Below are 16,019 nucleotides of genomic sequence, written 5' to 3' on the forward strand. Positions count from 1 at the left end.
ACTGGCATTCTAGTGGTACTCTATCATATAACGTGCTCTCTCTCATACTAGTATCCAGAAAAATTTTCTTTATAAAGAGAACAAGGCTAACAAAATTTAATTTCATTAATGATAGTTCTACATAAGGAAGAATAATATTAAATGATTACTGTTCAATTTCAAGGATTCTTTTACTGTTATATAACAAATAAGACATGATGCATTCAAGGTGATTTTTCCCTCTACACGCTATTTTTTCTTTGTTTTCTGTATAATTTACTTATTATTATACAAATTATTCTCTTCCTTGGGTTTATTCTTACATTGATTTCCTCCTTTTCTTTTTTCTTTTTTTTTTTTTTTTTTTTTTTTTTTTGCGGTACGCGGGCCTCTCACTGTTGTGGCCTCTCCAGTTGCGGAGCACAGGCTCCAGACGCGCAGGCTCAGCGGCCATGGCTCTCGGGCCCAGCCGCTCCACGGCATGTGGGATCTTCCCAGACTGGGGCACGACCCGTGTCCCCTGCATCGGCAGGCGGACTCTCAACCACTGCGCCACCAGGGAAGCCCCTCCTCCTTTTCTTAGGGCAACACTCTCCAGAGACACTTTCTGAGATGGACAAATTCTGGACATCACCTTGCCTCCCTTTCCCTTCCCAAGGACACGACTGACTCGATTAGGGACGGTCACCTGACCAGAGGTGTGGCCAGCATGTAGGTGGGCCTGTAGGCTGAGGTGGTCCGGCATGAAAAGCTTTGCCAGAGCAGAAACAAATGGGGAACAGCATCTCCCCATTAAGAATTCTAAATGAGGAATACAGCAAAGGCCAGGCAGTTAATATCAAGAAAAGAAGCAGACTCATATAGAATCCATGTTCACAATGAACAAATCAGGGACAGGCACCATGAATTTCTGCTGCTGAGTTGAAGACTCATGACAAAAATAATCAGGCTCTAGGACTACCTTGGGATGTCAAGTGACCTTCCATATCGGCCTCCACAAAGCACAGCTATACGGCTGTCTCTAGAATTCCTGTGAAATTTCTAGCTCCTTCACTGCAACATGTTACATGGTCTCCCTGCTTCTACCCAGAGTTATCCTTTAAAAACCTAGGTCAGGTCAGGCCATTACTCTCCTCAAAACCCTCTTACAGCTTCCCAGCTCACTCACAGTAAAAGCCAAAGTCCTACCAATGGCTCACAATTCTCTGCCTCCAGCCACACTGGCCTCTTTGACATTCCTGGAACAGACATTTGCTGCTGCTGCTGCTGCTGCTTCCTGTTTCTAACAATGTTCTTCCTCCAGTGGACAACACAGCTCACTCTCACACTTCCTTTAGATCTCTGCTCACATGTCACTAAAGTCAGGGAGGCCTTCACTGACTATGTGATATGAAATAGCAACATTCCCTCCCCAGGACAGATCACAACCTGACATTTTATGTATGTATGTATGTATGTATGTATGTATGTATGTATGTATGTATGTGTGTGTGTGTGTGTGTGTATATATATATATATATATATATATTTTTTTTTTTTAAATTGTCTGACTTCTCTTACTAGAATGTAAGCTCCATATGCAGGCCCCATATGGACAAGGGGAATTTGTTATTCCTTTCTGGGATATCCATCTGCTATATAAAAACAAACTACATAATATTAAGTGCTATTCATTGAACTGCTCAAACCTAAGGTATTACCAAAAAAAAAGAAAAATAGTAATTCTCAATAGTAAAAGTAAAAAGCTTTCTTGATTTATCATATAATGGTAAATAGGAATAATATATGGATGGCATTTGAATTACTAGAGGTATCATCCAAAATGTATAGAGCAAAGGAGTCCCAAATTTCTCTACAAAGAGCCATGAGATCATAAGAATACGACTTTTCAATGCAATGATATATATTCTTAAGATAGTACACTTCAAAAAATAAATGCATTGGTTTATAGAAGATGTAGACTTTCAGATGATTTTTTAATCAGTGTAAATGCAGGCTCAAAGGATGTTATAGTGTCATTAAACATTAATGAGTTATATGGCTAAGTTCTCTACAACTATAATAAAAATAAATTTTGTTTCTTAAACTGGTAATGAATACAGAGGTGTTTTTATATTCTCCTCTATACTTGTTGCTGAAATATTTCATAGTGTTTTTCTAAAAATTCAAGTCAGGCAAATTTTAATGAAAGGAATAAAGTCAAAATATTTAGTATGTGACAAGAATGAAAGGAGGATATTTTAAAAGACTTTCCTTATTGTGAGGTAGTACAAAGAAGTGGATAAGGACCCAGGATTGGAACCTTAGCTCTGACACTTACTAGCCATGTAACATTAAAATAGAGCAAATTACTTAACCTTTCTGAGCCTCAAGTTCCTCATCTATAAAATGAGAACAATATTAATACTAATCATAATGATTCCCCGGTTGTATGTATTTCAAGTTCTTAGAACATTTCCTGGGGGATAAAAAATGGTATATATGTTAAGTGTTCCTTGCTATTATTTTTTAATGTTTTAAAGATGTCTGTAGGGCATCGGGGAAGACATTTGGAGATGGGGTCTGAACTTCAAGAGAAAGGTCTGAGCTGGAAATATAAGCCGAGGCACAGGGACCTCGATTATAAATCACAGGGACACACACATACACATTCTCTCTCTCTCTTAGAACAGTGCCTAGCAGATAATAAGTACTATATAAATGTTAAAATATTAACTATTATTATTTTTGATAAGTATTTCATAAGTCAATTAAATTTAAGCTTATTAAAATGAAAGTTAACTCCTATTGCATATAGTAGTTGCTCACTAACGGTTTAATGACTAAAGAATTCTCAGTGGTTACCTTTTTTCATTCATTATAAGTGAATGGAAATTGTAAAAATACAATTTATAATTTACTCAAAATATAAATCTAAATTTAGTAGGTAAAATAAAACAAGTACTAACAATTGTGATGACAGTATTAGCTTTGACTTGAAAACATTTTCAAATTTATTTATTCCGTTCATTTAGAATCAACTTCAATATAAATGCATACACTTCTTATGCCTATGAGCCATAGAAAAACAACCCCCAGTGGCTTATAATTATCAATTATCATGTTCCTCAGAGTTAAATGTCCCTGCTGAAAATAGTCAATGGTATTTCCCCAGGATTTCTGTCTTATACTCAAAGATTTGGCTCACATACAGGGCAGAACTGGAGAGGAAGGGGAGCACTGGCCAAGTTTATTCACCATCTAAACAAAATTGAAAAAGAAGTCTGCATACCAAGTGGATGGTTTAAAATGAATTTGAAAAATCTGCTACCCCTAACATGCACTAAATATGCATGTACGGCAATCTAGCAATTGTTTCTGCCTCAAAATGTTTGATTTTCTTTCACATTATAGCTAGACCTACTTAGTATTCTTCCATCGCAGTCCCTTACCTGCAGCAGAAACCCAGTAAAGCACAAGAAGAATGGGGGGGGGGGTGCTAGGGTAATTAACAAAGCTAAAAAGTACCCCAAGGCACAAAGATAGAGGACAGTCCCCCTCAAAGGATGGGGCAGGAAGTGGGGGTGGTCCCTGGCCTTAAATTCGGGTATACATATAGCATCAGTTCCCAGGCAACAAAGACAGCCAAAAAAAGCTTTTTTGGCTCTAGGAATATTCCTAGAGTGAGGGGAAAGGTGACTACCCAGCCAACCGCCAATTGAATCAACTTGACAATTAGGAAAGTGACCTATGAAGTCATAAATATCAGATTTTAATCTCAGGCTTCCAGCATTTGTATAAGTGATACCACAAAAGAATATTACGTCTCTTAGACTATTTCTTTCCGCACTGACATCTTGAGGAAGAAATATGCCCCTCATCTGTCTCTCCTTCAGTATGATTTTCCCAGGGCAGGCAACCTTTTTGACAAAGAGTAGTTCAGAATTTCTTATGTTTATGAAGACTAGAATTTGGAAAGATGTCTGATAATTTAAATAACAAACACGTTCATAGTATGTTAACCATTTGTGGTTTTCAAAAGAGTGTCATTTATGACTTCCTTGCTTTTGAAGGGAAGAAAAGTTAAATTTATGCCTCAGGAAGCTTAAGCAAGAACTGTTGATAAGTTTTCCTAAGAACTGGCAAAAAGAGGCCACATTCTAACAGTATGGATTGTTGGCTTTTAAGAGATTTTCTGTTTTTGCACCTTCTTTTTGTGATTGAGACAAGTAATGCTTTTCTCTTCTACCTATATGAATGTATATATTTTTTCTTTCCACTAATGTAACAGAGATAGTAACTTGAAAGATACCATCTTCAGTGTATGTACAACTGAGTGCTTAGTGTGTTCAATTATTTAAAAGCCTCACATAAGTCATATAACCTATACTAAAATGTATTATTACAAATAGGATGTATGTTATTGATATCATATAGAGAAGAGAAAACATTATTCTGGATAATTACAATATTAATATTCAAAAACAAAACTATAGGCTTTTCAAATGAATTTAGAAAAATATCACACAGGGAGGTAAAGATTTGCAAAAGTGCTTTAATAAAACGTTTAAATAAATTTTGGTTAAACTTGCAAAGTTTAATAAAATTCCTATTATTACTTTTTGTTTGTCTACCCTACAAGAATAAAACCTTCTTATACATAAAACAGAGCATTTAGTACTATAAATAATACATCAGAGCATGAAACTTACAAAAAGTCTGGTATCTGTACTATGCAACTGCAAGAGATTGTAATTTAATCCAAATATCTCCATATTGTATTTGAAACAATCATTAATCATATTTTAAGAAAAAAGTCAAAGCTGACCCTCCCATTTAAACATAGTATAATCTTATCTTTTAAAAAAACATAAACCTACAGTGTAAGAGCAAATCACTAAATGAGCATTTGAACTGAGTGCCTGAATTCATAAACTGCTATCTTTAGCACATCTGAATTAATCAACTACTATATTTAGCAGGAGATACTAATATGACTATAATATGCTAAATCCAAACATAGAAAATAAGTCTAATGTAAAAACAACAGAATATTTTTTTGTCTCTTAACTGGCTCCTTGACTGCATCTACTTTCTCCTAATATGTAGGTATTACAGAAGAAGCTCCCATACAACTAATAATTTTCAACTTTTTCTATACCTTTTCTCCTCCAAAATCATCTGTCCAAGAGTGTTTTCATTTGCTTGCTGGTAAACTCTACAAAAAGGCCAGTCAATTTATCCATCGCCATCTCCCTCTGAGCTTCAAATATAGTTAGAAAAATAGAAAAGTTCAAAGCAGTTGGAAAAGCAGTGAAGTTCCAAAAGGATGCCAGTTCCAATCTTTTGTTTAAAGAAATCTACTTCCTAAAAGTCAAACAGTCAAACTCAGTCACAACTGGAGGCAGCGTCTTCAGAAAATGAAAGAAGTTTTCACTGCTTCAATCAGCAGATTTAAAACGCTCCCCATCCACAGTGGGGTAGATGTGGCCCTTGACGGTCAGATACTCAATGGCTTGATTGATGGTCCCGATGCTCAGGTTGCTAAGCTCGGTCTGGAGCTCACGAACACTCTTGCCTTCCTATCGAGGATACTCCTGAATCAAACGCAGCACCTCCTTCCGGATGAAGTCGGGGTGGTAATCGCTGTGCATCTGGGCCTCATCCATTTCTGAGGGAACAACAGGGACACTTTGCCCAGAGGCCGCTTTATCCAGCATCATGTGCGCGTTAACCGTTTCTAGAATATGTGTGGTGAACTCGTTCGTGTCCTCCAGGACACGGATTTTCAACACCTCAAGGCTCTTCACCTCCGCAGAAGATTTGAGGATACCTAACACTTTGGCGTATACTCTCACTGGAAGGAGAGTTATCCCCTGCTTTGCTCTATCTCTGCCGACCCACTGGCGGACGTTGATAGGCTTGGTGGTCATATCATCAATCTTGTAAAGAACGTAATTTGTAGCCGTCTCTGCCTGCCTGATTATCCCCACGATAGCGACTAGGGAAACCTCGATTCCCCTAATCATGAAGACATCATCAATCACAGTGGAGGTGAGCAGCTGGTTTACACAGCAAGGTATAATATCCTGGATTCGGGACCTGTATCGTATGGACTTAAACGCAAGAGCTACCCTGCCCTGAGACGGTGGGTCATTGCTTCCGATGGCTCCGCCTGCAGCAGAGATGCCGCCATAGCTCCCAAACCCATTCTTACTCATTTTAAGGGCAGCTCCGGCAGACAAGGGGGTGGGGTTTGGCTCCTGTCAGCAAGTTCCGCGAGTTCCACAGGCAGGCTACAACGGAATGCTGGGATTGTGATGACACAAGCAGCCCCATGCAACTGTGGAGCCAATCACCTGCCAGGATGCAGCTGTCTCTAACCAATCAAGACCTGCCATCTTCTCACTTCGCCCCACAATTCTTTGGAGCTGTCGGGTAGTGGCTCTCCTACATCTTAAAGGACCTGCGTGTAATTTCAGACCGTTCCCCGTATCTTTATAAAAATGCATTTTTACCAGGTTCCCCCCACCCCTGCTTCATTCCTAAATGTAACGACTTCTGTAGTCACTTCTAAAAGCCTCATTTATTCAACTCACTCAACCACTCAACAGCAATTTTCAGAGCAATAAGTTCAGTATACTTTGTGTGTGGAGGCGGCAGAGGCGGCAGTGGGGGAGGGGGGTATGGGGGACGACACACCGCGTTTACTGTCCACCAGTAAACTTTTGCAAATCATTAAAACCAGAAGCATTCTGGAAAAAATGTCGAGACAGCCACCTCTGAATAATTATCGTATTTAAACGCAAGTCATATCTTACCATTACCTTTTTAAATTTTTTATTGTAGAATTACACTTTTCCAGTTATTCTGCCAAATGCATTATCGGTAAAAATAAATAGTATATTTCAATTTATACATAAATTCAAATGAAACAACTGAGCTCTAAATTATTTTCAAGGCTCTGTGGATAGGTCAGGGAAGTACAAATCCCATCATATATTAGGAAAAACAAGAATAAAATCAAAATAGGGTTTCTATATACTCTTATCCAGTAATTTCTGAACTTAATATTTTAGTAATTGTGTAAGCAGATCCCAGAATATTTTCATATTACACTGAAAATCTATTTTTCCCTATAAAAACATTTTATTTGGGGTGTAATTAACTGAAAGGCTTTTTATAGTTAATAAAAGAACATCAGTTATTGGAATCCACCATTGGCAAGAACTTCTTCCTTAAAAATCCTTTGTACCTAGGTAATAGCCTAAATGTGTAGATTTTTGAGGAGTTTATTAATATTTTCTTATTTATTTTATTGGTTAAAATTAACTAATCTTGCTATCCCAAATTACATAAATGTGTGAATGACATATCTAAAACTTGTAGAATACAAAACTATATTTACTTCTCAAGTTAAAAAGGAAAAATATCATAGAGCCAATGTACTTAATTTATTTTATAAATAAATATATAATAATTGTTATCGAGTACAGATTTTCATATAAATGTGGATGTTTAACTTCTGGACCCATATTTTACATAATCAAAGAGGACCTAACCATCCGACTAATATTTGTATTCTTAAAATTGCTTGTCATTAGAGATCAGATTAGCTATATATTTTTAAATGTTTACAAACTCATAATTAGACATTGTTTTATTAACTAACATCAGACTTCTGGTCAGGAAAACGTGAGGTTAAAATGACGTAAGTGATTATATTCCCAACAATTATATACAGTACAAATTGTACGAATCATACCAAAACAGTGAAAAAGCACCTACCTGACAGGATTGCTGGTTAAAGAAACCCTCAGAGATTCTAGGCAATTAAGAAGTTTCTCATCTGAAATACCAGATCGTAATTCATGAACATATTCTTGTGAAGACAGAGTGCATTCATGTTTGCTGTTTTTCAGCCCTCCCTATTAAAAAAAAAAAAGATATTATTTTAGACAAACAACAGGTTTTTTTGGTAACTTTTAAAATACAATAATGCATAGAATATGCAAATATTTTACCGTATAAAAATGTGTACAGAGTGCCAGGCGCTTAAAAACTTTTGGTCATAAAACTCACGTGGTAAAATCATGCTGTATATATCTCAACACTCTCCTCAGCCTCATTTAAAGGAAAATTACACTGATGGTACTCATAACCTGAAGAGAATATGGACTTCAGTAGCATAAAGTATCACTGACAGGGATGCTTAAATTTACAATCCAGGCATTAGGATTAACATTAGCTGGTCCTCCTTAACCCACAGGATGAACATTTAGAAGTCATCTTATTAATTTTCCTAGTTATTTATATTCTATTCTACAGTGAACAAAATTTAATGCAAAACATTATACATAACCCAAATCTACTGAAATATGTCACAATATCACCCTATCTGAAAACCAAGTGAAAATGTTTATTAAAATGCAAAACAATATAGTCTCCAATTAGTATGTTAGTTAACAAATTAGTGTAAAGCATTCACCAATTCCTAACTATTCTTTCCTAACTATGTTAATCCCATGCCGTAGTAATCTTAAAAAGCCATTAAATGCATTTTTCTGATAGCGACTAGTTTTTAGCTTAATTTCCAATATTCATGGGGTTATTTCTAGAACTCATTATCTCATCACAGCTCCTTAGCTTCATCACCTTGCCATAACTATGTAAGTAGTTTGGGGAAAAGGCTGGGAGGAAAACATCATCAACACATTCATTGTACTAATAACTCATAGTTTCACATTCCAGATCTACATAATCATAACTCCCCTTTCCAGTATTACAAATGTATCCGCCTGAATTAAAACCCTAGCTTGAGTCCAATTTTGTAAATTCATATGAATTACACTCAGTTTCTGCTAAGTATCTAAGTTAGAAGAAGGAAAGCAATTGTCTTCCAATTTGATAGAAGTTATATCATTAGAGGACATAGAGTTTAAAAAAAAAAACAATATGTTAATAATGAGAAATGGATTCCCTAGGGTTTCATACTATTTGGCTTTTTATTGAGAATGCCTCCTGATATAGAAATTGTCAATCATTCTTAATGTCTGAATTTTTAAAAATTCCATTTAACAGTAAATGTTTAAAGTCTGATAAAGTCTTCTGTACAGGAACTGTGACACTATCACTACTATAGCACTTAAGACATTGGGGCAGAGGTCATTATGTGTGTCTCTTTCTCTTCCAGACTGGGAACTCCATGCCAAGTATCTAACACAGTGATGGGGTTTAGTGAGCCTCCACAAAAATGTGCTGTTATTGAATCTGTCCATAAAAATTACAGAATAAGGAATACAATTTCATACTTTTTGCTCCCATATATTGTGTAATGGCCACAGACTTGATTTTTCTTGCTTTAGTAGGATATACAGTAGATGTTCAGGAAGTCTACTGAATGAATCACCACACAGATGGCACAGTAAGTAAAACCATCATCGTGAAATCATTTCCACATTTCTATAACTTATTTACCCATCTCAAGGCTACAGATCCACAAGGAATAAAAAACATTTATAGTATAAAATTTTGCAGATCTGCTGTCACTTTCACTTTCATATGATCCTCAAACTTATTTTCTTAATTAATGGATGACAAGGCCATACTGACTCCCCTAGAGGCTTATATATAGGGCTTATTCCTGTAGAATGACCTTTGTATTTGCTGTTTTCTCTGCCTGTAAGACTCTTACCTCTGACCTCTCCATTGCTTGTTCTCATCATTTAAGTCTCAGCCCAACAGTCTTATATAAATTTATGACGTTTACCACTTTACTTGTTTACTGTGTCCTCCTCATTAAAAAATAGGTTCCACAAATCAGGAAACTTGCCTATCTTGTTCACTACTGTATCTCCAGATCTTAACACAGTGCCTGGCACACAGATCTTAACACAGTGCCTGGCACACTCAGTATATATTTCTTGAGTGAATGATGGATCTATGAATGGTGAATAACCAAAGAGGTGAATGACTGATGAGCTTCAACATGCCAAAGCTTCCAAATTCAGTTTAGTTTCACTTCAGAATATTACAGTCCTGAGACATTCCATTATAATATATTCAGATATTCTTGTATAGAACAGGTAAACTTAGACAGTATATGGTATGCTGGGGATGGCTCAAACTGCCACTGGGTATGAATCATGGCCCTTCACCTACCTTCTAGGTAATCTTTGATCAGTTGACTGAACGGATTTCTATAAACCTGTTTGCTCATCCGTGACACAGGGGTAATAAACACTGACCCTTCATATTTGTTATGAGGCTTAAGTAAAACAATGCATACCAAGTGCCAAAAACAGGCATTTCATATGTGTTGTCTCATAGACAGAGTAAGATGCTCAGAAAATGTTAGATCCTTTCTTCTACATGGTTGTGCGTGAGATATTCTTTATGGAACAATTGGGCCAGCCTATCACCTTGGGACTCACCCCTCATCCAAGCCTTAGAAACTGGTTTAAATTACATAATTGAGGATACTCTACAGTTACAAGGAATGGAAGCAACAATGTAATGGAGCAAGACAGAAGATATATAACTTTAGAGAACAAATGCCTTTTATCAAGCTTAGGAGGACTTTGGGGTTTTAACATAACCTCATATTTGAAAATTATGAAAACATGATAGCATGGAAAGGCTGGACTGTCCCTAAAAGACCAGCTGTTCTAATGCTCTCATTACATAAATAGAGAATCAAGTTGATTTCCCAAGTTCACGTAATTAGTGAGGTTGCAAGAATAAAACACTAACATTCTGGTCCTTGGATTACTACTTTTTTTTTTTTTTTTACTGTATGTCACCTTTTCTCAATATTGAGTAAAAAATTAAAGCAACAAGTATTTAATTCTGAAATCTCTATTACAAAATGTCAAAGTATCTTCAGCAAAATCAATATGGTGCAACATAATATTAAAGAAATCACCTAAAAACAAAAGAGTGCAATAGATTAAACTAATTCTCACTGTACTTAATAGGGCTGTAATACAACAATGGCTTATCATTAACATCCTGTTCTGATACTGAACAAAGGAAACAACTAGATAATGGGTGGATAATAATGGAAATTTTAATTTGCTGCTCTGTATGAGATTAATGAAAATAACCACTGTGTCCATTTGATCTTTAAAAAAAATGCAGACAAAGTTAGCAATTAGCATACATCATGCTATTGCAAAGCTAGGTGAACAAAGAGCTTTCATAATTTGAAACGATTCCTTAATTTGAAAATCATTAGAATGGAGATACTTGCCAGTGTGACTATGTTTGTACTATTCTAAAACACTACACAAAGAACCAAAAGAAACTTCGGTCAGTTTAATAATCACAACCACCCTACACTGATATGACATGTTAGTATCAAAACCAAACATGCTCGAGATTGGTTCAAGACGGTGGAGTAGAAGGACTGCCCTCACTCCCTCTTGAAAGAGCAACAGAATCACAAATAACTGCTGAACGATCATCGACAGGAAGACACTGGAACTCACCAAAAAAGATATCCCACATCCAAAGACAAAGAAGCCAAAATGAGATGGTAGGAGGGGCGCAATCACAATAAAATCAAAACCCATAACTACTGGTGGGTGACTCACAAACTGGAGAACACTTATACCACAGAAGTCCACCCACTGGAGTGAAGGTTCTGAGGCCGATGTCAGGCTTCCCAACCTGGGGGTCCGGCAATGGGAGGAGGAATTCCTAGAGAATCAGACGTTGAAGGCTAGCGGGATTTGATTGCAGGACTTCAACATGATTGGGGGAAACAGACTCCACTCTTGGAGGGCACACAAAAAATAGTGTACGCATCGGAACCCAGAGGAAGGAGCAGTGACCCCATAGCAGACAGAACCAGACTTACCTGCTTGTGTTGGAGGGTCTCCTGCAGAGACAGGGGTTGGCTGTGGCTCACCGTGAGAACAAGGAAACTGGCAGCAGAAATTCTGGAAAGTACTCCTTGGTGTGAGGCCTCCCAGAGTCCGCCATTAGCCCCACAAAAAGAGCCTGGGTAGGCTCCAGTGTTGGGTGACCTCAGGCCAAACAACCAATAGGGAGGGAACCCAGCCCCACGAATCAGCAGAGAAGTGGATTAAAGTTTTACTGAGCTCTGCCCACCAGAGCAACAGCCAGCTCTACCCTCCACCAGTCCCTCCCAACAGTAAACTTGCTCAAGCCTCTTAGACAGGCTCATCCACCAGAGGGCAGACAGCAGAAGCAAGAAAAACTACAATTGTGCAGCCTGTGGAACAAAAACCACATTCACAGAAAGACAGATAAGATGAAATGGCAAAGGGCTACGTACCAGATGAAGAAACAAAATAAAACCCCAGAAAAACAACTAGATGAAATGGAGATAGGCAACCTTCCAGAAAAAGAATTCAAAATGATAGTGAAGATGATCCAGGATGGCAGAAAAAGATTGGAGGCAAAGATAGAGAAGATGCAAGAAATGTTTAACAAAGACCCAGAAGAATTAAAGAACATACAAACAGAGATGAATAATACAATAACTGAAATGAAAAATAAAATAGAAGGAATCAATAGCAGAATAACTGAGGCAGAAGAACAGAGAAGTGACCTGGAAGACAGAATGGTGGAACTCACTGCTGTGGAACAGAATAAAGAAAAAGGAATGAAAAGAAATGAAGACAGCCTAAGAGACCTCTGGGACAATATTAAACATAATAACATTCACATTATAGAGGTCCCAGAAGGAGGAGAGAGAGAGAAACGACCCGAGAAAATATTTGAAGAGATTATAGTCAAAAAGTTCCCTACCACAGGAAAGGAAAGAGCCACCAGAGTCCAGGAAGCGCAAAGAGTCCCACACAGGATAAACCCAAGGAGAAACACACCAAGATACATAGTAATCAAACTGGCAAAAATTAAAGACAAAGAAAAATTACTGAAAGCAGCAAGGGAAAAACAACAAATAACATACAAGGGAATTCCCATAAGGTTAACAGCTGATTTCTCAGCAGAAACTCTACAAGCCAGAAAGGAGTGGCATGACATATTTAAAGTGATGAAAGGGAAGAACCTATAACCAAGATTACTCTACCTGGCATGGATCTCATCCAGATTCGATGGAGAAATCAAAAGCTTTACAGACAAGAAAAAGCTAAGAGAATTCAGCACCACCGAACCAGCTCTACAACAAATGCTAAAGGAACTTCTCTAAGTGGGAAACACAAAAGAAGAAAAGGACCTAGAAAACCAAACCAAAACAATTAAGAAAATGGTAACAGAAACTTGCATATCAATCATCACCTTAAAAGTGAATGGATTAAATGCTCCAACCAAAAGACACAGGCTTGCTGAATGGATACAAAAATAAGACCCATATATATGCTGTCTACAAGAGACCCACTTCAGACCTAGGAACAACATATACACTGAAAGTGAGTGGATGGAAAAAGATATTACATGCAAATGTAAATCAAAAGAAAGCTGTAGTAGCAATACTTATATCAGATAAAATAGACTTTAAACTAAAGGATGTTACAAGAGACAAGGAAGGACACTACATAATAATCAAGGGATCAATCCAAGAAGAAGATATAACAATAATAAATACATATCCTCCCAACATAGGAGCACCTCTATACATAAGGCAACTGCTAACAGTTATAAGAGAGGAAAACGACAGTAACACAACAATACTGGGGGACTTTAACACCTCTCTTACACCAATGGACAGATCATCCAAACAGGAAATGAATAAGGAAACACAAGCTATAAATGACACAATAGACCAGAGAGATTTAATTGATATTTATAGGACATTCCATCCAAAAACAGCAGATTACACTTTCTTCACAAGTGCACATGGAACATTCTCCAAGATAGATCACATCTTGGGTCACAAATCAAGCCTCTGTAAATTTAAGATAATTGAAATCATATCAAGCATCTTTTCTGACCACAACGCTATGAGATTAGAAATCAATTACAGGGAAAAAAACATCAAAAACAGAACACATGGAGGCTAAACAATATGTTACTAAATAACCAAGAGATCACTGAATAAATCAAAGAGGAAATTGAAAAATACCTAGAAACAAGTGACAATGAAAACACAACGATCCAAAACCTATGGGACTCAGCAAAAGCAGTTGTAAGAGGGACGTTTATAGCAATACAAGCCTACCTCAGGAAACAAGAAAAATCTCAAATAAACAATCTAACACTACAACTAAAGTAACTAGAGAAAGAAAAAAAAAAAAACCCAAAGTTAGTAGAAGGAAAGAAATCATAAAGATCAGAGCAGAAATAAATGAAATAGAAACAAAGAAAACAAGAGCAAAGATCAATAAAACTAAAAGCTGGTTCTCTGAGAAGATAAAAAAAAAAATTGCTAAACCATTAGCCAGACTCATCAAGAAAAAGAGGGAGAGGGCTTCCCTGCTGGCACAGTGGTTGAGAGTCCGCCTGCCGATGCAGGGGACACGGGTTCATGCCCCAGTCTGGGAAGATCCCACATGCTGCAGAGAGGCTAGGCCCATGAGCCATGGCCACTGAGCCTGTGCGTCCGGAGCCCATGCTCCACAATGGGAGAGGCCACAACAGTGAGAGGCCCATGTACTGCAAAAAAAAAAAAAAAAAAAAAAAAAAGGTAGAGGACTCAAATCAACAGAATTCGAAATGAAAAAGGAGAAGTTACATCAGGCACCGCAGAAATACAAAGCATACTAAGAGACTATTACAAGCAACTCTATGCCAATAAAATGGACAACTTCGAAGAAATAGACAAATTCTTAGAAAGGTATAACCTTCCAAGACTGGACCAGGAAGAAATAGAAAATATGAACAAACCCATCACAAGTAATGAAATTAAAACTGTAATTAAAAATCTTCCAACAAACAAAAGTCCAGGACCAGATGCCTTCACAGGTGAATGCTACCAAACATTTAGAGAAGAGCTAACACTAATCCTTCTCAAACTCTTCCCAAAAATTGCAGAGGAAGGAACACTCCCAAACTCATTCTATGAGGCCACCATCACCCTGATACGAAAACCAGACAAAGATACTACAAAAAAATAAAATTACAGGCCAATATCACTGATGAATATAGATGCAAAAATCCTCAACAAAATACTAGCAAAGAGAATCCAACAACATATTAAAAGGATCATACACCATGATCAAGTGGGATTTATCCCAGGGATGAAAGGATTCTTCAATATATGCAAATCAATCACTGAGATACACCATATTAACAAACTGAAGAAGAAAAACCATATGATCATCTCAGTAGAGGCAGAAAAAGCTTTTGACAAAATTCAACACCCATTTATGATAAAAACTCTCCAGAAAGTGGGCATAGAGGGAACCTACCTCAAAATAATAAAGGCCATATATGACAAACCCACAGCAAACATCATTCTCAATGGTGAAAAACTGAAAGCATTTCCTCTAAGATCTGGAACAAGACAAGGATGCTAACTCTCACCACTATTATTCAACATAGTTTTGGAAGTCCTAGCTACAGCAATCAGAGAAGAAAAAGAAATAAAAGGAATACAAATTGGAAAAGAAGAACTAAAACTGTCACTGTTTGCAGAAGACATGATACTATACATAGAGAATCCTAAAGATGCCACCAGAAAACTACTAGAGCTAATCAATGAATTTGGTAAAGTTGTGGGATACAAAATTAATGCACAGAAATCTCTTGCATTCCTATACACTAATGATGAAAAATCTGAAAGAGAAATTAAGAAAACACTCCCATTTACCATTGCAACAAAAAGAATAAAATACCTAGGAATAAGCCTACCTAGGGAGACAAAAGACCTGTATGCAGAAAACTATAAGACACTGATGAAAGAAATTAAAGATGATACAAACAGATGGAGAGATATACCATGTTCTTGGATTGGAAGAAACAATATTGTGAAAATCACTATACTACAAAAAGCAATATACAGATTCAATGCAATCCCTATCAAATTACCAATGGCATTTTTTACAGAATTAGAAGAAGAAATCTTAAAATTTGAATGTAGACACAAAAGACCCCACATAGCCAAAGCAGTCTTGTGGGAAAAAAATGGAGCA

General features: G+C 37.0%; 2 protein-coding genes across 2 annotated transcripts in view; both read right to left on the bottom strand.

Annotated features, from left to right (window-relative positions):
* DIAPH2 (diaphanous related formin 2) overlaps positions 1–16,019 on the bottom strand; it is an 890,580-nt gene that overhangs the window by 678,338 nt on the left and 196,223 nt on the right. Inside the window, exon 6 of the mRNA XM_060003112.1 lies at positions 7,747–7,886. Within this exon, the coding sequence (XP_059859095.1) occupies positions 7,747–7,886 (140 nt within the window). The remainder of the gene's footprint in view (positions 1–7,746; positions 7,887–16,019) is intronic.
* RPA4 (replication protein A4) lies at positions 5,363–6,534 on the bottom strand. Its single transcript, XM_060003113.1, has one exon. The coding sequence runs from the start codon at positions 6,177–6,179 to the stop codon at positions 5,541–5,543; it is 639 nt and encodes a 212-aa protein (XP_059859096.2). The 5' UTR covers positions 6,180–6,534; the 3' UTR covers positions 5,363–5,540.

Source organism: Delphinus delphis, chromosome X, assembly GCF_949987515.2.
Source record: "Delphinus delphis chromosome X, mDelDel1.2, whole genome shotgun sequence".
NCBI classification, from domain to species: Eukaryota; Metazoa; Chordata; class Mammalia; order Artiodactyla; family Delphinidae; genus Delphinus; species Delphinus delphis.